The sequence below is a fragment of the Orcinus orca genome, chromosome 15 (genome assembly GCF_937001465.1).
Source record: "Orcinus orca chromosome 15, mOrcOrc1.1, whole genome shotgun sequence".
NCBI lineage: Eukaryota > Metazoa > Chordata > Mammalia > Artiodactyla > Delphinidae > Orcinus > Orcinus orca.
Genome location: NC_064573.1, coordinates 66,270,268 through 66,295,888, shown reverse-complemented (window position 1 = coordinate 66,295,888; position 25,621 = coordinate 66,270,268). Strand labels below are relative to the sequence as shown.

The 25,621-nt window shown below is 48.2% G+C and overlaps 1 protein-coding gene across 7 annotated transcripts in view; it reads left to right on the top strand.

Moving 5' to 3' along the window:
• OSBP2 (oxysterol binding protein 2) overlaps positions 1-25,621 on the top strand; it is a 155,641-nt gene that overhangs the window by 55,916 nt on the left and 74,104 nt on the right. The window contains exon 1 of one of the 7 annotated variants that reach the window (XM_049698566.1): positions 23,570-23,661. The exons of the other annotated variants lie outside the window; for them this stretch is intronic. Within the exon in view, the coding sequence (XP_049554523.1) occupies positions 23,601-23,661 (61 nt within the window). The 5' untranslated portion in view covers positions 23,570-23,600. Of the gene's footprint in view, positions 1-23,569; positions 23,662-25,621 lie in introns of those variants that run through there. 7 annotated transcript variants of the gene reach the window in all.

The following is a 25,621-nucleotide window of genomic DNA, read 5'->3' as shown; positions in this document are numbered from 1 at the left end:
CCGCCTCGCGTTCCCGCCCAGCTCCTCTGTTACACAGAAACCAGCTCATCCCCACGCTTCAGACGTGCCTCTTGCTCTTCAGTATCCCTTGGCTCATGATTTTTCCTCTTACATGTGTATTTCACGTGCGCCAGTCAGATTCTCGTTTAATATGAAGCAAAAACCCTTAATCTGTGTGCAGTCTATTTAAAACCAAATGAAGGTGCCTGAACTGAATGATGGCTCAGGCCGAGCACTCAGTCCTTATGGGCTCATGGCCACTCACGGTGAGAAGAAAGGTGTGGTTATTTAGTGTTATTTAAAAACTGTGAGTCGCCCAGTATCGTTTTTTCTGGATTCCAGTGCCAGTGCTTTGGCAGTAAACATGCCTCAATGATCCATCTCCTCTCAGAAAATGGCCATGTGATTATCCATTAGCTGGTCCTGGGGACACATTCAGTCACCAGTGGGTGGCATAGCTGCTGAAACTCTCATCAGTGCGTTTTCCTCAGCTCAGCCCCTACCGCGTAACGACCCCATCAGTTGTGAGATGGGGACAAATGCCACAGGGTTGTGACTGCCATTTTCCACATTCCGCTGCAGTGCACCCAGGCCACTAAAATACCGTTAAACCCTTTTAATTTAATCCCTTTTGTATTTATGGATCTAACTTCTGTCACATCACCACATTTCAAGCAACCCAAAAGTAAATGCCATGTACCAATTTTATTTTAACATTAAAAATGGATTTTTTTGGTCCCACTCATACATACACGTAGGAAAGGAGGAGTGAAAATAGTGCTAATAATGGAAAACAGTGCCCCACTCTCCCTCACCCCCCAGCCCCTGCCTTCCATGGTTCCTGTGTTTAGTTAATGCCGTGGTCCCTGCCACACACTGAGTCATTTGTCCTTGGGCTCAGACCCCAACTTGAGTTGTGGGTGTGGAGAGGCGGGTCCTGGGGGGGGTCTCTCGGCCAGGGTACCCACCGTTCACCTCTCCACTGGAGCCTGCACTTCCCAGACACACGCTAACTCTTGGTTTCTTTGTGTAAGATGACTGATTGCAAGTGGGTTGAAGCATTCTGACCGGGCCCACTTGGAGGGAAGGAGACCCATTAAGGAACATACCCCATTTCCTTTCCCCTCACCCAGATGCTGAGGGTGACCCTGGGCGGTCTGGGTCTGGTGCAGGCACGGCTAAGGCACCGGCTCAATGAGTCGTGAACAGTCCGCTGAGAGGAAGGCACGGACACAGGGGCAACCTCAGCGCCTTGCCTGAGATCACTGTTAGGAAGTGGTGACGCTTTGATCAACATCTGTCCGCTCAACTAGACTGTCGGCTCCGAGCAGAGTGCAGGGTCTGCAACACAGTAGGTGCTCAGGAAATGAATGAGTGAATGAATAGCGGTGCCGAAATTCAAATGTAGACTTTTGCAGCTTCAAAGCTGTGCCTTGCTGCATCCCCTGTATGAGAACACAGTGCAGAGCAAAAACAGGCAAGGATTGTTTTGTTTGTTATCTGGTGGGGGCATCCAGGAACAGGGAGCTTTGCTTAGTTAGAATCTGGCCCTGGAGCATGAAAGAGTTATTGCAGCTTCCCCAGAGCCCAGGCACGCACCTGCCTTCTTAGAACAGCCTCGGTTTTACTGCATTGAACCTCAGGGAGTGGGAAATAGAGCATGTGAGTGGGATTTTTATTGGCCGTAGTGCTGGTGTCTCTTTGCCTAAAAGCAGCTAAAGAAGATAATCTGCAATCACAAATTGAATTCTATCTAAAGAACACCTCTGCCTCACGCAACGGTCAGTCCTGGCTGGTTGGGTGGGGATTCCCTGGGGAACGTGAATGTTGGCCATGTGTGGCCATGACCAACGTGGCTGGTACACTGGCCTTGTGTGGGCTGACGGGGGAGGCAGGGTCTGCCCAGTTAGGGAAGGTGGGGCCCAGGGGACAGCTGGGCCTTCAGCAGTGGCATGTGGGAGGTCTGACCACACGGAGGTGACAGGTCTCGTGGCCTTGGTGGCTTGCAGTAGCTGCCCCAGCTGGAGGGTGTGGAGCACAGGGTTTCTCTATGGACAGCCTCTCTCTCTCTCTCTCTCTCTCTTTTTGTAATATTTATTTGTTTATTCATTCATTTATTTGGCTGCACCGCGTCTTAGTTGAGGCATGCTGGATCTTCGTTGCGGCGTGAGGGATATTTAGCTGCAGCATGCGAACTCTTAGTTGCGGCATGTGGGATCTAGCTCCCTGACCAAGGATCGAACCCGGGCCCTCTGCCTTAGGAGCGCAGGGTCTTAGCCACTAGACAACCAGGGAAGTCCCTCACTTTTTAAAAATTAGCTTTCCTTTTTAAAAATTGAGATATAATTAACATATAACATTGTGTAAATTTAAGGTGTACAGTGTGTTGATTTGACACATTCATTTATTTTATTTTTTTCTAGTTTTATTGAAATATCATTGACATACAGCATTGTATAAGTTTAAGGTATACAGCATCACGGTTTGACCAACAACCATTCTTTTTTGTCTTCAGTGTGTGTGTGTGTGTGTGTGTGTGTGTGTGTGTGTGTGTGTGTGTGTGTGTTTTTAAAACATTGTTACTGAGCATAATTGACATGCAGTAAACTGCCTATATTTAAAGTGTACAAATTGATAAGGGTTGGCATATGTATGTACCTGTGAAACCACCACCACAGTCAAGATTAGGGACAGTATCCATCATCCCCGTGCCTTTTTGTAAATCCTCTTGAGCTCTTCCCACCTCTACCTCCCCAGGCCACACTAACCTGCTTTCAGGCACAACAGAGTTTGCATTTTCTGGAATTGTATACAAGTGAACTTGTCCAGTATATTTCCTTTCCATTTGACTTCTTTCACCCAGTATAACTGTTTTGAAATCCCCTCATGCTGTGCACACATCACTAATTTTTTCCTTTCATGGTATTCTATCATGGGATGTGCCACAGTTTATCCGTTGCCTGTTGGTGGACAGTTGGGGTGTTGCTGGGTTTTGGCTATTGCAGATAGAGCTGCTATGAACATTTACATCCAAGCGTTTGCATGGACATGTGCTTTCTTTTCTCATGGATAAATAGCTAGGGGTGGAATGCCTGGGTCATAGGGTAAATGGATGTTTAACTTTTTTAATTAAAAAAATTTTTAATTTATTTTATTTTTTTGGCTGCGTCAGGTCTTAGTTGCGGCATGCAGGATTTTTCACTGTGGCACAGGCTTCTAGTTGTGGCATGCGGTTTTTTTTCCTCTCTCCAGTCATGGCACAAGGGCTCCAGGGTGCGTGGACTCTGTAGTTTGTGGCATGTGGGCTGTCTGGTTGAGGCACGCGGGCTCAGTAATTGCGGCAGACTTAGTTGCCCTGCGGCATGTGGGATCTTAGTTCCCTGACCAGGGATCAAGCCTGCATCCCTTGCATTGGAAGGTGGATTCTTTACCACTGGACCACCAGGGAAGTCCCAATGTTCACCTTTTTAAGCAACTACCAAATTGTCTTCTAAAGTGTTTGCACCATTTTATACCACCACAAGAAGTGTGAGAGAGTCCAGGCTTGGAGAGGCTGAGTCAGCCACCCAGGACAACCTGAGGAAGTGTTCAACACAGGTTTTCTTGGTGAACACACTCATTTTGCATTTTAAAAATGATTGCATGTTTTCTCAGGCATTACAGCGTCTTATATGTCCTCTTTGCTTTAAACAACAGGGGACCTGTGTACAGGTCGTATTCATCAGTACCCCTGGCATGGGGGGTGGACCACTGAAGGCAGCTCACTGTAGATACAGGTTCTGCCTCTTTTCATTCCCTCGGGGCCTGAAATACCACATCTCAGTGGCAGGGAGGCTTGTTCAGAGATCATATTTCCATCTAAAGGTAAACGAATAACGCTGCAGTACTGCTAATACTGTAGCTCCCAAAATATGACTGATCATGTAAAATCTTTGCCTTTGGGAATGTTTGGAAAAGAATGCAATTTATGGAGATCCGTTACTTTTGGAAATATATAGAAAAACCGTGGCATCTTGATGCAAAATGTGCCTTTTCTCAACCTGGTGTTCCTTGCCAGCATCGCCCCTGGGGCCCAGAAGCTTCCCAGAGCCCTGCCTACTTGGGTCAACCAGGCAGTGATAGAGTGGACAGCTCTGTCTGAGAAATGACCACCATAATCACTCAGGACTGCATTAATTGAAAGTGACCCTCAGAGTGTGAGATCTGCAGAATGACTATTTCCCCTCATGAAGCTGCCTCAGAAGCAGGGACAGCATTTTTAGAATTTGGATCTGTGGTTGCTTATTTAAATGTTGTAGGTGAAAAGCCTTGGTTTTCATTCTAAAAACCGGAATGCTGTCTCCAGAAATAGATTTATGTACCTATGGGAATTCACTTAGTGATAAAGGTGCCATTTGAATCACTTGGGAAAGAAGGGACTGTTAGCAAGCGTATTTTAAATTATATCCTCTGGAATTTGTTTTTGTGCAAGGTGTGAGGTAGGCATCTAATTTTGTTTTCCAAAAGTATATCTAATGTTCTCAACAGAATTTATTCTGTTTCTGAACACTCTGGTCTCCACTGATCTCTTTGTCAATTCCTGCACCCGTATCCCACAGTTTACTCCCTGTAGCTTTATAGTCTAGTTTGACAGCTGATAGGATAAATCCTTCCTCGTTCTTTAATTTCAAAAATTTATTGGGATTTTCCCCTTCTATGTAAATTTTAGAATCAGCTTACGTTTTTTTTTTATGTTTTATTTATTTATTTTTGGCTGCGTTGGGTCTTCGTTGCTGCATGCAGGCTTTCTCTAGTTGCGACGAGTGGGGGCTACTCTTCGTTGTGGTGCGCAGCCTTCTCATTGCGGTGGCTTCTCTTATTGCAGAGCACGGGCTCTAGGCATGCGGCTCAGTAGCTGTGGCTCGCGGGCTCTAGAGCACAGTCTCAGTAGTTGTGACGCACGGGCTTAGTTGCTCCGCGGCATGTGGGATCTTCCCGGACCAGGGCTCGAACCTGTGTCCCCTGCCTTGGCGGGCAGATTCTTAACCACTGCGCCACCAGGGAAGTCCCTTTGAATAGTTTTAATCATAGATCTGGAGCAGCCAGTGACTTCCACATATTAGTGCTTAATATTTCTGAGTTAGAAAACTTGCTTTCATGCTAAATTTTATGGAGGTTATTATATTTTATTATACAATAAATCCTTACTGCACATCTCTCTGTGCCAGACAGTGTTAGGAGATAAAGATACAGTGGAGGGGCTTCCCTGGTGACACAGTGGTTAAAAATATGCCTGCCAACACAGGGGACACAGGTTCCAGCCCTGGTCTGGGAAGATCTCACATTCTGTGGAACAACTAAACCCGTGCGTCACAACTACTGAGCCTGCGCTCTAGAGCCCATGAGCCACAACTACTGAGCCCGTGTGCCTAGAGCCCCTGCTCCACAACAAGAGAAGCCACCACAATGAGAAGGCTGTGCACTGCAATGAAGAGTAGCCCCCACTCGGTGCAACGAAGACCCAACACAGCCAAAAATATGTTTATTAAAAAAAACAAAAAAAGATTCAGTGGAAAACAAAATGAGTCTCTGCAGCCAGGGACATTACTGCCTGCTGGGGGGAGGCAGACAGATCCACAGAAAATCATGGTGGATTGTGTCTGATGCTTCACCCTGGCAAAGGAAGCATGAGGAGGGGAACCTAACCCAGTCTGGATGGTCAGGGAAGGCTCCCTGGAGGAGGTGATACATAAGTTGAGACCCAAAGGGCAAGGAGGAATTATCCTGGTGAAGGTGAGTGGAGTACAGTGAAAGTGAGGCCCAGAGGTGGAGGAGAGCATGGCCGTCCTGAGCTGCAGATAGTTCTCAGGTGGCAGGAGCAGGGAGGGGTGGTGGCGGGAAGGGACGTCCCAAGGTGAGACTGGAGAGACCAGCAGGGACCAGATCATGGATCGTGAAAGGCCTTCCCAGCCGGAATCCCCGCTGGGTCCCAAGGGCTGCCGGCTGGAGTCTGGCACTCTCAGCTCTATTCCTCTGGCTGCAGGGTGGAGAATGTGTCAGAGTGACGCTGGACAGTGGCAGAGGGGCCAGCGGATCCAGGTGGCAGGTGGCGCTGGCCAGAGGTGGAGGCAGTGGGGAAGGAGAGAAGTACTGGGATATGAGAGAGCTTCAGGGGGCAGAGCCAGGCTCTGGGTCCTGTTTGTTCCTCATGGTGTCTGTAGTACCAGAACCCAACTGAGCTGGGTTCCCAGCCATGTCACTTTCTAGCCACATGACCTGGGACAAATGATCTAACCCAACCCCCCTTCCCACTCAGCCCCATTCCTTTATTTGAAGAATCGGGCTGTTGTGAGGCTGTGTACAGTGTCAGCACCGTGTGTGGCCCGTGTGGCACCAATACAGGTGACAGTGGTGATGGTGATAGTGGGGACAGTTTGATCAGCCGCAAAGTGTCCTGCGGGTTAGGAAAAGGGAGCGAAAGGAGTGACGCCGGCCCCTTCGATCCTCTGTTTCCCCAGTGCCTCGTCAATCCCTCTGAAATCGCTGCTGAGGCACAAGGTGCAGAATCCCACCGAGTTCCCAGGGAGCCTTTTCCTCCAAGGACCACCTTCAGTAGGGAACCCCCAGCCCTCTGCAGCATGGTGAGCAGGTGGTGGATGGTGTGCTCAGAGCCGGGCCCTGGCCTCTAGGCCACATTCTGCCCCTTTCACTCGGGGGGCTCTCTGTCCGAAGGCTGAATGTGCTCTGGGGTGGCTGACAAACCAGCCAAGGCCTTTGGTATGATTGACTCTGACAGACTCAAAGGGGAGCATAAAATGATTTTGCTATGGCTCAGACTTGCAGAGCTCCTGCAATTACACGTCCCCTTTCGTGTAAAATTAGATTAGCACTGCAGCTCTAGTATAATGAGTCTCTAATGCCAGGGACCATGGTAATTAATAAATTGTAAATGTTGACTTTTAATTCAAGGCTTCTTGGCGGGTAATTAATTTTTAATAGCTTTGGATGAATCTACATGCAATATCATGAAAGGGCGAAAAAATGGCTTGGCATCAGCCCATTTACGGGTATGGAACTGTCTGCTGACCATCTCTGAGTCTGCGCCATAAAGGAAAAGTGAACGTGAAGGGTGTGCTCCTGGTGTTGAGTGGTGACACATCAGCTTCTGATTGTTGTAGCCTCTTGAAAGAGCTGCATTGTTTTTAAACATGAAAGGAGGCTCTTGGAGGGTTTACTGTGCCATCTCTGAGATGCATCCTGGAGATTGCAGGGAGAGGTTCTGGAAGGAAGCCCAACCCTGACCAGAGGGGGAGGGCCTGAGTCTGGCAAGCAGGTGGGGACCACATCCTCTGCAGACACAAAAGCCTGGATTTCTGGGCAGTGAGGTTGGCCCTCTCCTAGAAATGATCTGGCCCATCCTCTTTCCAGATTGCACATCTTTCACTGTTTCCAGGGGCCAGTAGCTAACACAGGTGAAGGAGGTTTCCTTTCCATTGGCCCTACCAACTCAGCTCAGATAATTGCAGAGAGAAAAAAGTCAGCCTACAGAGCACACAAAAGTCAGGAAAAAATGGTGAAAGAGCCCTGGGACAACCCAGTGCCTCTCTGGGGGATTCACCACATAGAACAGGCATTTGCTTCGGCTCCCGAGTCCATTGGAGACCCTCAGGGGAGAGAAATGGTGTGAGTGGAGGTGGTTTGGGTCCAGCCCTTCCGGGAGGCAGTCCCAAGGACCGGAAGGTGGGACAGACCTCAGTTCTGGCCCCAAGAGCAGAGTGAAATTTTCTCTCCTTGAGATTCTTTCTCTGTAACAGCTTTGCCACCTCCTCAAGTGGAAACTGTGTTCCCATTTTAGAGTGTAGCTTAATTTGCTTTTGTGCCATGTTGTTTGGGGGTAGGAGGGATGTGAATCTCGGTGAGAACGTGTGTTTCTTGTGCACCTCTCCATACATGGCGACACTGGCTGTCATCTGAAAGAAACAGAGGTGGCGAGGGTGACTCTGTCTCACTGTTTCAGGTGATCGGGCCCCTGGGGTTGACAGACATGTAGTTTTGTTGTAGCCAATGTTGTTTTTGTCCATTGGCTGTGGGCTCCTTGGGCTGTAGGAAGAGGTTGGCTGGGTGACACACAGGGCTTGTTCTCAAGTTTCAGCCTCAGCCTGCAGGCATTCCTGGGTCAGGAAAGACTTTGGTTATGTAGCCCCACGTGACAGTGTGGTTGACCCCCCCCCCCTTTTTAGGGAGAGAGAAATAGAAGGGATAGAAAAGATTTGACAACTTGAAATGGTGTCACACGCTTTTTAGAGGTTTTGGCTGCTTGTCTAGTTTGCACACACACGTGATCCGTGTGGATGGATTTGGAGGGAGACAGGAAAGAACAAAGCCAGAGGCCCCCTTTTAGTCCTGAGAATTCAAGATCTCAGTTTGGGAGCTGGATTTGGAGTGTGTGTGTGTGTGTGTGTGTGTTTCCTTCAGTTTCCGCTGCTGCTTGTTCTCATAACCTGTGTGCCTATAGCTTTCAGGCAATATAAAATAGCAAGATTCCAGGCGAAATGCAAAAAGCAACCCTGAAGGGATGCAGCAAAGTGCATTTTTACCAAAGAGAGAGGGAGAGAATTGGGAGAAGACTTGATAGGTTAAATTTTTTTTGTTTTTGTTTTGTTTGAGATGTAGTAACTTTCTGAGAATCCACTGGCAAATGCGGTTAAGGGTCTTTTCAAGACCGATAAACTTTTGGATAAGCCATTTAAAAATCAGTTAAGGGGTGTTTCTTCTGTTATCTCTGTGCTTGCCTCATTGCATCACATGGCTACCCTGAAACTAAAGGGAATAGGATCTAATAATTGGTTTTTAAATTCCATTGCTTGGAAGGACTTTGACAGTCAAGGCCAGTATGATCCCTGTTCCAAATACTGCCCTTACCCGTGTTGCGAGAGCTTACACATATTTGGGGATTCTACATACAATCAGTCCTGTGTCTTTACGATATCTGTTCCACAGTCTTGTGAAATATGTTGTCAATTTCAATTCTACTTTGTGGATAGAGAAAAATGTATGGAATGGCAGAGGGCCTTAGCTAGCCCAGAGCAGCGAGACGGAGAAGGTCACAGTCATCTCCCAGGGCTGGTTGCAGGTCAGTGGGGATTTCAGGAGCCTTTGCAGTAAATGGTTCAATTCAGAACCCAGCTAGCCTCCTACTCTGTCCCCAAGTCAATGGGTATATAGATAGATATCACCAAAGTACAGCAAAAGAGTCAGAGGGCTGACGATTAAAAAAAATCCATAAGCATTTATCAAAACAGCAAGAAATTAAGTGTTTAAGAACCATGTACAGAAGCTTCAATCACCATGGTTTGCGTGATAAGAAATAGTTTATGAATACAAGTAATTTTTTCATCCACCATCTGCAGTATCGTTTACTGAAGAAACTGAGGTTATAAACCTTCCTGCAGTTGCTTCCTGCAGACATCTACTTGCAAGCCCAAGGATAAAAAAGTTTGCATTTGTATTTTTTAATGAATAGTCTCTCTGGGATTTAATTAGTCATTGTGTCTATGCATGCATCATTCATAATCTGGGTTTGTCACTAGCACATGCAGTTAAAGTCAGATGAACAGAAATAGTATTTTCAAGCAAAATGTAAAATACTCTTTGGCCAATTATCATTGGTTGACAACATGTTTTATAGAGATAAAAGTTGATTGGTAGCTGTTATAAGTTTTGGTTTGTCTTCTTGTCTGTTGGGGAGAAAACCAGTACATAAGCCTCAAGGATCTTCACAGCACTTTGAGGACCCAGAGTCTCTAATGCTCCCCCGCCCGCCTGACATCAGAGAGGCGCCCCGAGCTCGTGAGAATAACGTTAATAATCGCTGCCATGTTCGCCTGCTGTGTGCCTGGCATTTCTACATCCTTTATGTGTAATCCTCCAAGTAACTTGCCCACACTAGTTGGCACTGAGTTAGTACGTGGCAGAGCCTGGCTTTTGGACCCAGGTCTAGCTGACTGCAGGCTTTCTGCTCCATCCTGTCTACCATGTTGTCTGAAAGCTGAAGGTAAGAGTGATTGAGATTGTATTTCAGCTAAAAGGATGATTTAAAAAGTGATTAAAGTTGTACACCAGTATTCGCAGAAGCGTTATTCACAATCACCAAAAGGTGGAAGCAATCCTAGTGTCCATCAATGATGAGTGGAAAAACAAAATGTGATATAGTCACACAATGGAATATTATTCAGTCTTAAAAAGGAAGGAAATTCTTTTTTTTTTTTTTGGCTGAGCTACGTGGCATGCAAGATCTTAGTTCCCCAACCAGGGATCAAACCCCTGCCCCCTGCATTGGGAGTGCAGTCTTTAACCACTGGACCACCAGGGAAGTCCCAAAAGGAAGGACACATGCTACAACACAGATGGTCCTTCTCTCTCATTTAAAAATTCTTAATCAAGCATTTTTTATGATTTCATTCTTTCCTCTCATTTGTACCTTTTTTCATTCTTTTAATAAAAGAGATTATAATATGAATCTTTGATGTATTATAGTCTACTTTAAATTAGTACATTTACCACTTCCCAAATAATTTAAGAACCTCACAAGTTAAATTCCATTTATCCACTCCCACGCTTCATATTATTGTTTTTTTCAATATACAGACATGTTTATTGACAAAGCAGTAATTCCTTTAAATAATTTGTCAACATAAATATGTCAAATGGGTTTTAAAATCATTTCTCTCTCTGTTCCCCAAGAAGAATTACTCTACTGATATGAGCTATATATTGCTGTTCACTTACTGCTAAACCTAAACTAGTGAGATGATAATGGGTAACTGTTATACGGCACATGACAACTAATTTGAGTGGTAATAATGAATGTTTAATGATCCTCCTTTCGGGCATGAACATAGAACTTTTCATGTATACCTTACCAAAATTATAACCATTAACCTAAAAATTATAGTTGCAACTGAAATAGTAGCCAGGAATTATAGATTATAGCCAAGTCAGAATATTGCATAAATATTCCATATGAACACAGATACAGGGGGCACATAGGAAGCACCAGCATCCTGTTTTCATTCAATCCAAATCCTTGTTTTGAAATTTATGAAAGTTGTGATTAGTAGAGAAGATATTTGAGTCCAGATTTTAAAAGGCTCTTATTTCTATCAAATAAGTACAATAGTCAAGGTCATTTTCACTTTTCACTAGCTCACAATTTCTAAACAAAAATAGCATGTATATAAAAATGTGTCCCCTATATGGGTAATATTTTTAGAATACTCTATTTAGATCAAGGAAAGAGTGAACATAAAGTTTATCAGAATTGCAGAATTTTTATACCTTAAATTTCATTTTTTATATGTAGATGATTTTCCAATTGTGTCCCTCTATCAGGCTATAAATGTGACGTTGTGAAAAGGAAGAAAGAGATCTGAAAAATGAATAAAGTGTTTAAAAGTGGTCTTTTTTCACTGACGGAAAATACCTTTGGTTACATTTCCAAGTTATATCATTCCTGATATTCAATTAAGAGCCTAATTTCATATGCCTGCGATGTTGCAAAGAAACACCTCTGCCTCCTTTCGGGTTGGGTTTGCTTTCCTTGTTACAGGGCAATTGAAAACCAGTGCCACTGCAGTCACAAATATGCAATTTTACATCAAATCCCAGGGCTATTATTTTTTAATTGTTTTAAAAGACACATTGTGCTTATAAAATTCAAGAGAGAAAAAACCCTAATAACATAAAAAAGAGTAGCCAGTAAAATCTGCAGTTTTTCCCAGTTATGATCCTCTTTATCAGAAATTAATGTCCAGTTGAATGGTGCATCATACTGGCACCAGCTCATCAATATGATTCTGCCTCTTTAAAACTCCAGTTTACAGGCCAAGGTGGCATGTGTTGGGTCACATTCTCCAGCTGTGTACATACTCACTGAACACATTTCTAAATGAGCAGGCATTCTTGACTAAAGCTAAGGCAAGATCAAATGAGAAAAGGAATTCCAAACGTCCTTTGTAAACTATAAAGTGCTTCAGAAATATAAGATGGCAGAGTCCCTCCCATCAGGAAACTTGCACAAACCTCTTAGATAGCCTCATCCATCAGAGGGCAGACAGCAGAAGCCAGAACTACAATCCTGCAGCCTGTGGAACAAAAACCACACTCACAGAAAGATAGACAAGATGAAAAGGCAGAGGCCTATGTACCAGATAAAGGAACAAGATAAAGCCCCAGAAAAACAACTAAATGAAGTGGAGATAGGCAACCTTCCAGAAAAAGAATTCAGAATAATGATAGTGAAGATGATCCAGGACCTCAGAAAAAGAATGGAAGCAAAGATCGAGAAGATGCAAGAAATGTTTAACAAAGACCTAGAAGAATTAAAGAACAAACAAACAGAGATGAACAATACAGTAACTGAAATGAAAAATACACTAGAAGGAATCAATAGCAGAATAACTGAGGCAGAAGAACGGATAAGTGACCTGGAAGACAGAATGGTGGAATTCACTGCTGCGGAACAGAATAAAGAAAAAAGAATGAAAAGAAATGAAGACATCCTAAGAGACCTCTGGGGCAACATTAAACGCAACAACATTTGCATTATAGGTGTCCCAGAAGGAGAAGAGAGAAACAAGAGAGGCTGCGATAGTGAAGAGGCCCGCGCACCGCGATGAAGAGTGGCCCCCGCTTGCTGTAACTAGAGAAAGCCCTCGCACAGAAACGAAGACCCAACACAGCCAAAAATAAATATAAAAATAAATAAATAAATAAAAGATTACTATTAGGGCTTCCCTGGTGGCGCAGTGGTTGAGAATCTTCCTGTTAATGCAGGGGGCACGGGTTCGAGCCCTGGTCTGGGAGGATCCCACATGCCGCGGAGCAACTAGGCCCGTGAGCCACAACTACTGAGCCTGCGCGTCTGGAGCCTGTGCTCCGCAACAAGAAAGGCCACGATAGTGAGAGACCCGCACACCGCAATGAAGAGTGGCCCCCGCTTGCCACAACTAGAGAAAGCCCTCGCACAGAAACGAAGATCCAACACAGCAAAAATAAATAAATAAAAATTAATAAACTCCTACCCCCAACATCTTCTAAAAAAAATTACTATTAATTAAAAAAAAATACCTTTGACTATACATGCAAGGATTTATTTCTGAAAAGCCATTGGGTTTCTAGTGCTAAAAATTGTTCTGTGGATTCTCTGGCAGCCTAGAGCCTCTTTCTCCCCTGCCTGCCATCCCAAGGTCATCTTGACAGGGTGTGGATTGGGGGTGAAGAGGGAGGTGGCGGCGGAGTCGGGGAGAGAGAGAGGGAAAATGTATATGTATTAGCTCAACTTCTAAAGCACATGTAAAATTATGCCATTCTTGGTATTACCTGTGATGGGTTTGCTCATTCAAGAACTATTGAGCACCTCTCAAGAGTATATGAACATTGTGCTAGAAACTGACAGGCTCCCAGAAGACAAAGACTCTTGTAGGCTGTCTGGAGAGGAAGGATACCTGGGCTTGGAGCAGGAGATGGCAGTGTAGGTGGTTGGAATGATTAAGTGTCTGGTATATGGTACTAGCAGGGAGTGCTCTGGGGGCTCAAGGAGGTGGAGGCAGAGGCCACGGTGCGGAGCCATGCCCCAGGACAGTAGGCTTCTGCTTTTCATGTACCAGATCCAGCACTGGCCACTGAAGCACTTCTGGATTAAGGGCTCTGCAGCTGCAGTGGGTGGGCAGGGAACCTGGATTCCAGGTGAGGGATAGTGGAGCAGAGGCTCAGAGGTGACAAGGGATAGTCAAGGTCATGAGGCAAAGACTTGAGATATCATGGCCAGAGCGCAGAGCTATCACTAGAGGGGCCTGGGAGTTGAGATAAAGAGCGGGTATCTGCCTGGGACCTACAGGGTTAGGCTTGGAAGTTGAACCTTACTTGGTCAGAAGCAGGGCAGTGGCATTTCAGGTTCATAACAGGGGCAGTGACAGTCCGTACTGGGTGTCTTAGGAAGAGTCATGTGGCCAGAGAGGAGGCAGGGCCCAGGCAGGAGACTGCTGTGGTGGACTGGGGACAGAGGAGGAGGGCTAGGTCCGGGTCCCCAGTAGTGTCAGAAGGAAAGAATGGGCCAAGGGCTGGAGGAGCTGGGGGCAGGCTGGTCGTGGGCGAGGAGGAGGGGATTCACCATGGAAGTGCTTGTGTTTTCAACACACAACAGAGGGAGCAGAGCACAGCTGGGCTGGGAGGGCAGAGGGTGGCTCTGGTTGGGATTTAATAGCAGCATCAGTAGTAACAGTGGCATTCCAGGCAGGTCAGGGGTGGTTTACTAGTCACAAGCAACAGTGGCAGTCATAGTTTGCCCACCAGGATGAGAGTGTGTAGTGAGAAGGTCAAAGAGCGAGGCCTGAGCCATGGGGCAGAGGGAGGAAGAAGATCTGGGGCAAAAGTGTCTTCCTGCCTTTGTGGATGAGCATCAGTGGAATGTGTTCCAGTTTTGGGGCTTTTCCAGAACCTGAATAGAAAGTTAAAATCTTGCTGTATGGCTTGGATTGTTTCTGTTAGTTCCAAATCCTGAATCTTCTGGGATCTTCAGTATAAATAAATGTGAGCATGTCATGTCAGTAGAAATTCTGGCCCTTGTGCTAGTGTGCGTGCGTGTGTGTGTGTGTGTGTGTGTGTGTGTGTGTAGAAATGGCCTTCCCTAGGTATCCTTCACTGGCCTCCCAGAAGGTGAGGATGCAGACATGCTGGTGATTGCTGAATGTGCTATAAGTTAGACAAAGGAATTAAATGGAAGGAATCATCTGTCACAAATTGCTCAAGAAATTCCATTCCAAACAAGGCAATGTACAAAGACTTGAGACTCTCCTCATAAGTGTCAGCATGTCCACTTGGTAAATATTGGGTGTTTGGAAGGCAGCTGGGCACCCCATCCCCCTCATCTGTTGCCTGTGACCATCGCAGCAGGAAGCCCACACAACCCGGTGCTCCTGGTGCCTGACCTGTTTCTTATCTTCGGATTCTGATGGTATGCTACCTTAAGAAAAAAACAAACAAAAAAAAGCTCTTGGAAGTAATTTTCAAAGGAGAACAAAAGATGTTAAGTTAAAAGACTGTAGAGGTGGTGGTTTTGCTTATTTTTTTAAGGCACCACATGTGGATTGTGATTCTTCTTCCTTGATGTGAAAACGGAAGGAGCCCCTCTCCGCCCTCCCCCCCCCTTTCCTGAATGGCGATGTCCACTCCTGTTCCCACTGTGTCCCTTGTGAATGTGTCAGCTCCGTGCTGTCTGTGTAGCAGCCATGGTCCATGTATGTTTGAGCAAAGTCCCTCATGCCTGCTTGGACAGCATTTATTAACCTTGACTTGAACTCATTCCATTTGGTTTTCCCCCTTTAAACTGGGGTCTCAACCAAATAGTAAAAATGAAGCTGTCTTTGGACTTGAATTAATGCGACATAAAAAGTTGTTGTTCTAAAAAGAATTAAGGGGCTTCCCTGGTGGTACAGTGGTTAAGAATCTGCCTGCCAATGCAGGGGACACGGGTTTGAGCCCTGGTCCGGGAAGATCCCACACGCCACGGAGCAACTAAGCCCATACGCCACAGCTACTGAGCCTGTGCTCTAGAACCTGTGAGCCACAACTACTGAGTCCGCATGCCACAACTACTGAAGCCCGCGCACCTAGAGCCTGTGCTCCGCAACGAGAGAAGCCACCACAATGAGAAGCCCGCCCACCACAATGAAGAGTAGTCCCTGCTCACCGCAACTAGAGAAAGCCCGTGCGCAACAAAAGACCCAACACAGCCAAAATAAATAAATAATAAAATAAATAAATTTATATATATATATAAAAGAAACCCCTAGCAAAATAATAATAAAATAAAAACAGTTAAGGCAGGAGTTGCCAGTTTCATCCAGTGAAGAAAAGAGTCGCCTCATCTTGGACTCCAGAAAGGCCTGAGGGAGGCCATGAAGTGGGCAGGGCCTGGGGTGACTGTCCAATCTGTGCTGTCCCCTCTGCTTGGCCAGACAGGCCCAGTTATCTCAGACTTGGAACCAGAAGGAACCCCACCCCACCCTCACGTCCCATAGGGAAGCTGAGGCTCACTGAGAGCAGAGGTGAGGGTGGCCGCATGGTGGTGATGTTTCTGGTTTGCAGCAGAGGCAAAGTCAGAGCCAGGGCTCCCCCATCGAAGTCTGGGACTTTCCTGGCTGGGGGCGAGGAGCAGTGGGAGGGATTTGAACAGAAATGAAAAAACGTGGAAGCGGTTCTGTGTGATGTCACCAGACTCCAAGCAGCCCCATCTGTTGGTTGATTGACATTCTGGCACCAAGGATGTGGGAGAGGGAATTGGATTCCAGGTGGGATGGGACCCCAAGAGCCCTCCCTCCCCAGGTTCTGAAACAGGCTCTAATTGGTTAACTCCTTGCAACCCCAGAGTATATGACAGTGGAGAAATGAGGGCCTGAGCCAAGGCTCCCCCCCCATTCCCCCGGGCCAGGTGAAGGGCCAAGCTTCTTTGGCCTCGATCGGTCCCGGATAGCGCCCTCAGTGCCGGCTCGGGTTCCGGCCATGTGCTCGCGCATTTTAAGAGGCTGAGCTGCGCTTTCCGCCGCCCGCCCGCGTCCCGCCACGGAGAGCTAGCCTTTGTCTAGACTGCTGGGCTGGAGGAGAGCTAATCCCTGCTCGGGACGGGGCTGGAAGAGGCGCGTCCAGTCCTCCGGGGACTGTCGGGTGGTCTCGGGGGGCGCCCTTCGCTCTTGGAGCGGGGCCTGGGGGGCAGAGGTGGCCTCCTAAGGTTGGTGGGGAGGAGGCTGGAGGAATGAGGACGCGCCGCGCCGCTCCCCTGCTGCGCTCAGGCTGACCGACCGGCGGGCGGAGCGGGGTCTCGGCTTGACTGCGCTCAGAGCGCGCGGGCTGGCCGCTGTCCGCGGTGCTGAAGAGGCGGCCGCGGCGGGGAGGCGGGCCCGGGGCCGCCGGGCAGCACACACCCAATCCGGGGACCGCCCTCCTTCTCCCGTGCTCGGCGCGGCGGTGGAAGCCGGCACTGCACCGAGATGGACTGAGAGCGCGGCAACGGAAAAGCGGCGGCGGCGGCGGCAGCTGCAAGAGCCCCCGCAGCCTCGGGGCCAGACCCACTTCCACACCCAGGAGCCCCTCCCTGGGGTGAGTTGGGGCAGACAGAGCAGGGATGGGGCGGATGGGTCCTGGGGGCATGGGGATCTCTTGGGCTTTAAAAATTTCCTTACCCACTGTAAATTTCTTCCAGCCCTGATCTTGAGTAGCCTACAGGGCTGAGGGCTCAGATCACTGCCCTGGTACTCCCCCAGTCCTGGGATAGAGGGCAGGGAGGTCTGCCCTCACAAGCCAGGGGACAAAGGGTTAATCCAGAAGTCTAAGGATAGTCACAAGGCATGTCCTCCTCCTAACCCTGGATGCAGCTCACTGCATGGCACTGGGAAGGGCTGTTTGTCCAGGCTATTGTCAGAGGAACAACACCTTCCCCTCTCTGTGCAGGGGGCTGGGTCTGGGCAGCCTGACCACTGGAATTCAGCCCAGACAGAGGCCAGCCATCTTTTAGCAGAGAAGACAGGCTTGAGCCTTCACTGGGGCTATAAGTGAGAGGTAAAGTCCTTTCCCTGCCTTCCCCCAGTCTCCTTAGGCACCTGAGCTGCCATGGCCAGGGCTTCAGGGGCCAGTGTCACAGTGCACCAGGCTGTTGTGAGTGAACTGGACTCAGGCAGAGGTGCTCTGGAGTGGATACTGGGCAGCACTTCCTGCTAGAATGTGTGTGTGTGTGTGTGTGTGTGTGTGTGTTTTCCCAGCACGCAAAGGGGATCTTAAACTCTGGTGGTGGCTGTCACAGGAAAAGCCCTTCTCCAGCCGGCCTGTGCCTCTGAGTAAGCAGTCTGAGGTCACGCTGGGCAACTTTCTAGTCAGAGGAGCCTTGGGCTTCCTCCGTCGCTAAAGCTGCCCACCTCCTGCCTCAGCCATCCGCTGAAGGGGGAGATGTGTTTAAACTTGATGGGTCACCTCTGCCTTCGATCCCACCAGCATTCGGTTCCCATCTCCATCACCTGGCAAGGTCAGACAGATAGACCTCTTGATTCCTAAAACCTGATGGGCGGGCTGTTGGGGGGCTTTATGGCCTCAACAAAGGACTTTTGGTGTGTTGGGGAGGTGAGGGGCTGGAAAGAAGGGGACCATGTAGAAGTCTAGTTGTGCTGGATTCCAAGCTGTGTGAGGTGCCTGTTCTAACCTGATGGATGTAAATGAAGCTTCTAAATCTCGACAGACTCATGCTGGAGGACTGAGGTCTGTGTCTCGTTCCGTCTGTCTAGCCTAAGCTGTGGGCATCAGAAATGACTCTGGTGGGCAGCTTCCTTGGATCATCGGGTGCCTGACAGTGCCGATGAAATGAAAGAGAGGTGGAAAAGATGTGTGAGATGATGTGCCGATTTTAGGGTCAGTGTGAGCTGCAGTAGTGCTGCAGTGCTGATGGAAATGCATGCCAAGGATGTGCTAGCATTACTTGCATACGGCAGACCACCCAAGTACCATTTGTCTCTGGCCAGTGTTCTGTAGAGAGGAAAGGTCATAAGGGGGAAAGTATGGTAACTGCACATCTGACATATACTCGACTTACATTATTCTTGATCGCTTTTTTCCACCCAGAAGCATTTTTGTTTTGGGTAGGTAGGTTTTTTCCTATCATGTAAACATTTTGTATTTTGGCCAGATGAATAAACCTTGATAGAGTGTAATTGTCTGGAAGGATGGCTGCCTCATAACTGTACTTTGACATCCTTGTTGACATCCTTGTTTCATTAAAATATGAAGTCCAAAACATATAATGGCAGGCCAGCTACTGTTTTGGGAAAACAGTGTATTTGAGCTTTGCATGTTTTTTGTTTTGAAAATACAGTTATAGCCCCAAAGTTTTCCGTAACTAGATCAAGTTGGGGTATATGTATATTTTTAGCATGCTTCACACCTGTAATGCAATCAGGCTACCTATTTTTATTCATAGTCTGAACAACTTAAAACCTCTTCAATAATTAAGGTGGGCTCAAGTTCTCTGTAACTGAAGAAGATAACATTTGAGGGTTGACTGGATGATGCACAGTCCTAGATTCAGCTCACAGTCTCTGCTCAGAAGTCTTGCACTTGGTTGAACACGTGCAAGCCTGCATCTATGCACAATTGTAAAATGGGCATGAAAAGTAGGAACCGAACCTTTCTGACTGGATTTCTCAAGGCCAAAGCAGAAAGTAAAGATGTAGTGATGAATATTTAGCAATAGATCAAATTTTATTTTGGTGAAAGCAGTTGATCTCGGTTTCCAGGTAGAATGGTGTTAGGGACGGTGTAAGAGCTGTGCTGTGTAAAGAAGTGAAAAGAGGCCCAGCTTTGTAGATTGAGAGATCTGAGTTCAAATTCCCTTTTTCCCTCTTAACTGTATGCCATGATGTGGTCTCTCTGAGCCTCAGTTCTATCATTTGTGAACTAGAGAAAGTAACAGCTCCCTGGTATGTAAACTTAGCATGGGACTATAGGTGCTCCGTGTTATCCTGAATATCTCCTGCCATAGTCTGCCACCACCGGTTATTAGGAGAATGTGAGTGTGTTGAGACAAAATCTCCACACAGTGGTGTTCAGTCTCAAACCACGAGGGCTATGAAAGGAATCAGTAGTTTGCCTTGGGATAGCCTGGTCCTGCTGGAGGTGGTGTTCCCAAGGTGGGGACTGTCCCTGGGTCTGCTGTCATCCAGGGACATTGGCTGGGCAGTGGTGGAGCTTGGGCAAAAGGACTGTTTTCTCCTGGAGGAATGGAGCCTAAATGCCAAAGGCCGTGAGGGCTCTCTGTTCAGAGAAAGCCCTTCCAGGAAAGGGTTTGTGGTTGCTGCTGTTCCCCCGAGGTTCTCTCTCTCTGAGACGCGGTTTTCCTCCAACAACGTGTGTCTTCTCCTCCTGCGTTTGTGCCCCAGGCCCCATGGTTATAGCAGCTAACACTGGGTGGGAGCTCACTCCAGGCCAGGCTTTCCTGTCCATCCTCCATCCTCATGACAGCCTGGTGAGATATGAACCATTACCACGCCTGTGATACAAATGAGGAAACCGAGGCCAGGAGAGGTTAGATCACAGGTGCCCAAGGTCTGACTGTGTGGCCCCTGTCTCTCCAGCAGGAGGAGAGGGCCATGGGGGAGCTGATGGCACAGAAAGGGGCAGTCACCCCGATCTCCAGGCTCACAATCCAGTGCTCTCTCCTCACACTGTGGCGACAGCACCCATTGCTGGGCAGCAGGAGGAGGAATGATGAGCAGGGGTTAGGGTCAGCCGGACAGAGTCCCAGTAGGGAGGGGTTAGTGTCCGAGACTTCCCTTCCAGGCCTGCCAGGTTGGCTCATCCTCACACGGGAGTGGGGCTTGGGATCTGGCAACAGGGACAGCAGCACCTCGGCTGTGAGCAGAGCTGGAAGGTGAAGGGTCCTTGGAAATCAACAAGGCTGAGGCCGACCTGTTAGGTTATGAAGAGCCTGAGGCCCTGAGAGGGAATGACTCATCCATGGGAAGGGGGTGTCTTTATTCCATTTCCCAGGGCAAGGGCCCCCCTAATGGACCGCTCCAGCACTGCCTCTCTGGGGAGCCTGGGATTTGCTGGTGGCTCTGTCAGAAAGGGCTTCCTAAGACCAGGGACCTCTACGATCCCAGGGATGACCCTGAGGTGGGCAGCTCCCTTGGCCCCTGGCTCCCCTGACTGGGAAGCAGCTCCATCTGGCCTCTGCTGGCACATGGGTGCATTTGCAGACTGCACTGATTTCCATTTCCTCGGGTGATGAGGTAATTTAAAGGTTATTCAGTTGAGTTTCTAGTTCCCTTGGCTTGAGGCCTTTCTCTAAAAACACCTGCTGCTAACAGCCTGGGCAACAGGCATCGATATAAAAAGACATGCTTGTCGCCCATAAACTTGAATTATTTAACGAAGTGCGTGGGTCTCTTATAGCTGCTTTGCACACATGCCCCGTCTCAGTGGTTTCTTAATGAGTGTACCTGTGAGCTTGCTTTTTTAATTGAACGGCTTCATGAGGATAAACCGATCGCAGCCCCTGCGAGCACGCTGCTCTTCCTAGGCTGCCATTTGCAGTCCCTGACCCCCAACCTCTTAAGTCTTCCACCTTGAACCTCAGCCCCCATGAGCTTCGACCCCTTCCTCTCCTTGCCATCTCAGGCCGTCCTCTGTCTGTTGTCCTACCACACTTTCTCTGGATTCTGTCCCTTCCCTCCGGCCATGCTGCCACTGCTCTGATTCAGTTCCTCGTTATCCGCTGACTTTTTGCCAGGTCCTTTGACCAGCTGCCTCCCTGCTTCAGGCAGCCCCTTTTAGACTTTGCCCCAGTGTGCTTCAGGCAGATTAACCTTTCAGGAACTGGTTCTGCTCTTGTCACTGCTCTCCTGACAAACTTGCCCTGGCCACTTCCTGCCTCCGGCATGAGGGCAGATGCCTCAGCTCGGCCTCAGGCTGGCCCAGCTCCCTGCACTGCGAGTGCAGAGCCAAGGCCTCTTGTGCAGCCCGGCCCTCCTTCCTCTCCTGGGCAGTGCTCCTCCCAACGCCTGGACATGTCCCTTCCGTCTCCCACCTCTTCCAGGCCCAGCTTCAGAGCTGCCCTCCTCCAAGATGCCCTCCCGCCCAGACTTTTCCTCCCCTGCCTGGACCCAGAGCACACTGGCTCAGTCATCCATTCATAGGGGTCAGAAGAGCCTTGCCACAGGTGAGGTTCAGTGCTGGGCACCAGGAATGCCAAAGTGAGTGGGTTGTGGGTTGTATTGTGTCCCCCCCGCCCCAAAAGATATGTTGAAGTCCTAACCCCCAATACCTGTAAATGTGACTTTATTTGGTAATAGGGTCTTTGCAGATGTCATCAAGATGAGGTCAAGAGGGTGGTCCCTAATCCAATGTGACTATTGTCCTTACAAAAAGAGGAAAATATGGACACACACACACACACACACACACACACACACAGAGAAGGTCATGTGAAGGCAGACACACAGGGAAAGGCCATGTAAAGATGGAGTTATGCTACCACAAGCCAAAGAACGCCCGAAGAGACAAGGGCTCCCAGAAGCCAGAAGAGAAAAGGAAGGAACCTTCCCTACAGCCTTCGGAGGGGCATGGCTCTACCAACACCTTGGTTGTGGACTTCTAGCCTCCAGAACTGTGAGACAATACATTTCTGTTGTTTGGAGCCTCCCAGTAGAAAAATAATACAGTGAGAACAAGCCCTTCCTGGCCCTAGAGGTGCTGACCATCTGCAGGGAGACAGACAAGATCCTTCTGAGTCAGTGTGATGAGTGCACAAGAGAGGTACATGGATGTGATGGGAACCCTGAGGAAGGGCCCTCCTCCAAGCAGCTTTCCATCTCCTCTCTGGGGTGACAGTAGTCAGTAAGGTTCCCTTAGGGGGGCCCACACCCCAGTGTCCAGAGGTGACAGGAGCCAGCCAAGGTGGGGGACAGGCAGGGCATCCCGGGCCAGGCGAGCAAAAGCATGGGAGGGAAGAGCAGCTGGTGGAGCCGAGGAGTGGGAAGGAGGGGGTTGCTGAGGCCCACAAGGCTTCACTCCTGGTGGGTTGTGGTTTGCCAAGGAGTTTGAACTTAAACTTGCTGCTGTGGGTATCAGGGAACCATGGAAAGGGAGCAGATAGTGTTTTCAGTAAAAGGTTTCATGGCGGCATGAAGGATGGATCAGAAGGGGTAAAAGAAAAAGCTGAGACCTTGGAAGTGAGCCAAGGCGTGGAGAAGAGCGTATGGATTTGCAAATTAAGCTGAATTTAACATCATCAGGACCTGGGGGCCCTTTGAATGTAGGGACTCAAGGAGAGGGAGAGACCCCAGGAGCTGACCCTCAGGTTTCCAGCCTGGTGCCTGAGGGCAGAAAAAAATGTCTGGAGAGGGAAAGGTTGTCATGAGGGAGCAGAGGAGAGATGCTGGGCTCAGCTGGGGACAGGTTGAGTGTGGGGGACATCCAGGTGGCCATGGAGGTCTGGAGCTTGGAGGGGAGGCCTATTCTGATGGTTCAGATGGGGAAACATGAACAGGGAGATGGGACACGGCACCCTGGCCATGGACACCATCACCCAGGCCCCAGCATGGAGCGGGAAGAAGAAAGGGGTAAGGACTGACTCCTGCCTGGGAGCTGGGACAGAGGAGGCTGGAGGATAACGGGTGTGTGGCAGCAGGACCAGGAAGCAGGGGGCAGTTGGTGTGACTGGGACCTGCCGCAGTAAGGGCCCCAGGAAGGCATCAGACAGAGCTGCTGTGTTCAGGGATGACTGTTCTGAGCAGCAGTGCATCCGTCACTTCTTGCCTTCCCTGCATCTTCTGTCTACACTGCCTACCACATCCCTCTCCCAGAGCAGGCCTGGCGGGGTGAGTGCAGGTGGGTGCCTGGATACCTACCTGGTGGCCTCTTCTGGGCCTCATCCCCGAGCCACAGCTAGTGTTTGTGGCAGCCTGGTAGCTGGGGTGGGGGGGCGAGGCCTGCAGCCTGGCTGGATGCCCCCCACGCCTGGTTGCAGCTGTGTCCGTTCTTTGCAGGGCCCGTCACCATGGGCGGCTCTGCTCCTCCGCCTCATGGGGATTGTGCCACGGGTGCGGCAAATGCTCCAGCCCCTCTCTGATTGCTGCGTGCCAGGTTGGTCTGTGTGCACTGATGTGGTGGTTTCTCTGATGTGACTTCTGGGCCCTCCTGCCCCCAGACTCACTCCTTATGTACCTTCTTTGTGCCTGACCTTCCACCATTAGAGAGTCTTCTGTAGGGTCCCATAAGTTTCGACATGAGCAGGAGTTGATTCTGGTGTACTGTTTCCAATGGTAATTTGTTGAGAGATTAGGTTAGGAAACATAAAATTGTAAAACATTTAAATGATTCTAAAATATATGACAAAATGTAGTCGTCTTTCATCACCTCCCTCCATCTCACGCCCTGCTAGAGATACACACACCCATTTGTTAACAGTGGTTCTTTCCCAGATTTCCCCATGCATTTACAAAGCCATGTAAGTCCACAGGCACCCATGCATACATACTTACATGTATATGTGAGATCATTTCATGCATATTGATAAGCAGCTTGCTTTTCCCCTTACCAATATATTTTGGAGATCTTTACATGTCAGTACAAATAGGTGTATCTCATTTCTAAATTAACAGCATGGAATTCTGTAGTGTATCATAATTTGTTCAATCATTTTCCTCTTCATGGATAGTTCCTTTACGTTTTATTACTATTTCAGGGATGCTGTAGTGAACCTTTTTGTATATGCATCTTTGTGAATGTGTGTAAATTTTTCCAAAGCATAGATTCCTAGGAGTGGAATTGCTAAGTTACAAGGGCATGACCATGATAAATATCAACAGACACTATCAAATTGTCAGCCCCCCAAAATGTATAGATTTACATCTCCCAACAGTGTGGGTTGTCAACAAAGGCTACCCCATCATTCTTTTTACTCTTTGTTACTCTGATGGGTGAATGAAAAGGCATTTCCTTGCTCTGTTTTGCATTTCCCTTATTACCAATGAGACTGAGTATACTTTTTTCTGTTTATTGACCAATCATATGCATTTTGTGACTTGTATATTCATATTCTTTGCCATTTTACTGTTTTGATGTGTGTATTTTTTTATGCTGATATGTAGGAGCTCATTTTAAGTTATGGTTATCTCTCCTTTGTTGATTATGTATTTTGCAAGTATTTTCTCTTTGTTGCTTATCTGTGCCTGTGGTGCTATGGAATTTCTAAACGTTTATGTTGTAACATCTGTTAATCAGAGGCTTGTTTTTTAGTAGTGGGGAAAAAGGAGCTTGGAGGTTTAAAATGTTGCATTCTTGACCCTTCTCTGGTCTGTGCTTGCTCTTTGACTTTGAACAAAACCCCTTAACTTCACTAAACTTCCATTTTGCCAGCTGTGTCCCAGTGCTGTCTGTCCTACCCGACCTCACCACAGCTGCCGTGAGGATCATGGGAGAAGCTGTCTTCAGGGCTTCACAGCCATTCTGAACTTCAGTTAAACCAATTCATTGATGGACACTGAGAGCCAGTCTTCTGACACAGGCCTCATCTAGGTCAGAGGTTTTCAGGGTTCCAGGACCCTGCCTCTGACTTTTCCCAGGTGTTTTTTGAGTGCCTGCCCTACGTTGGTGATGTCACCCTCATGACTCTGCAGAGGGAAGTGTATTAGTTTGCTCAGGCTGCCATAACAAAATACCACAGACTAGGGGATTTAAACCACAGAAATGAATTTTCTCACCATTCTGGAGGCCAGAGTCCAAGGTCAGGGTGTCAGCAGGATTGGTTTCATCCTGAGGCCTCTCTCCTTGGCTGTCTTCTCATTGTCTCCTCACATGGTCATCCCTTGATCTGTGTCCTAATCTCTTCTTCTTTTAAGGACACTGGTCATATTGGATCAGGGCCCAATGTGTGAACTTTTTGTACCTTAATCACCTCTTTAAAGGCCCTGTCTCCAAACATACTGACATTCTGAGGTACTGAAGGTTTGAGCTTCAACGTATGAATCTGGGGGCACAATTCAGCCCATAACAGGAAGACAGCCCCGTGTCTGGATGAGAATCGTGGAGGTGAGGCTCGGAG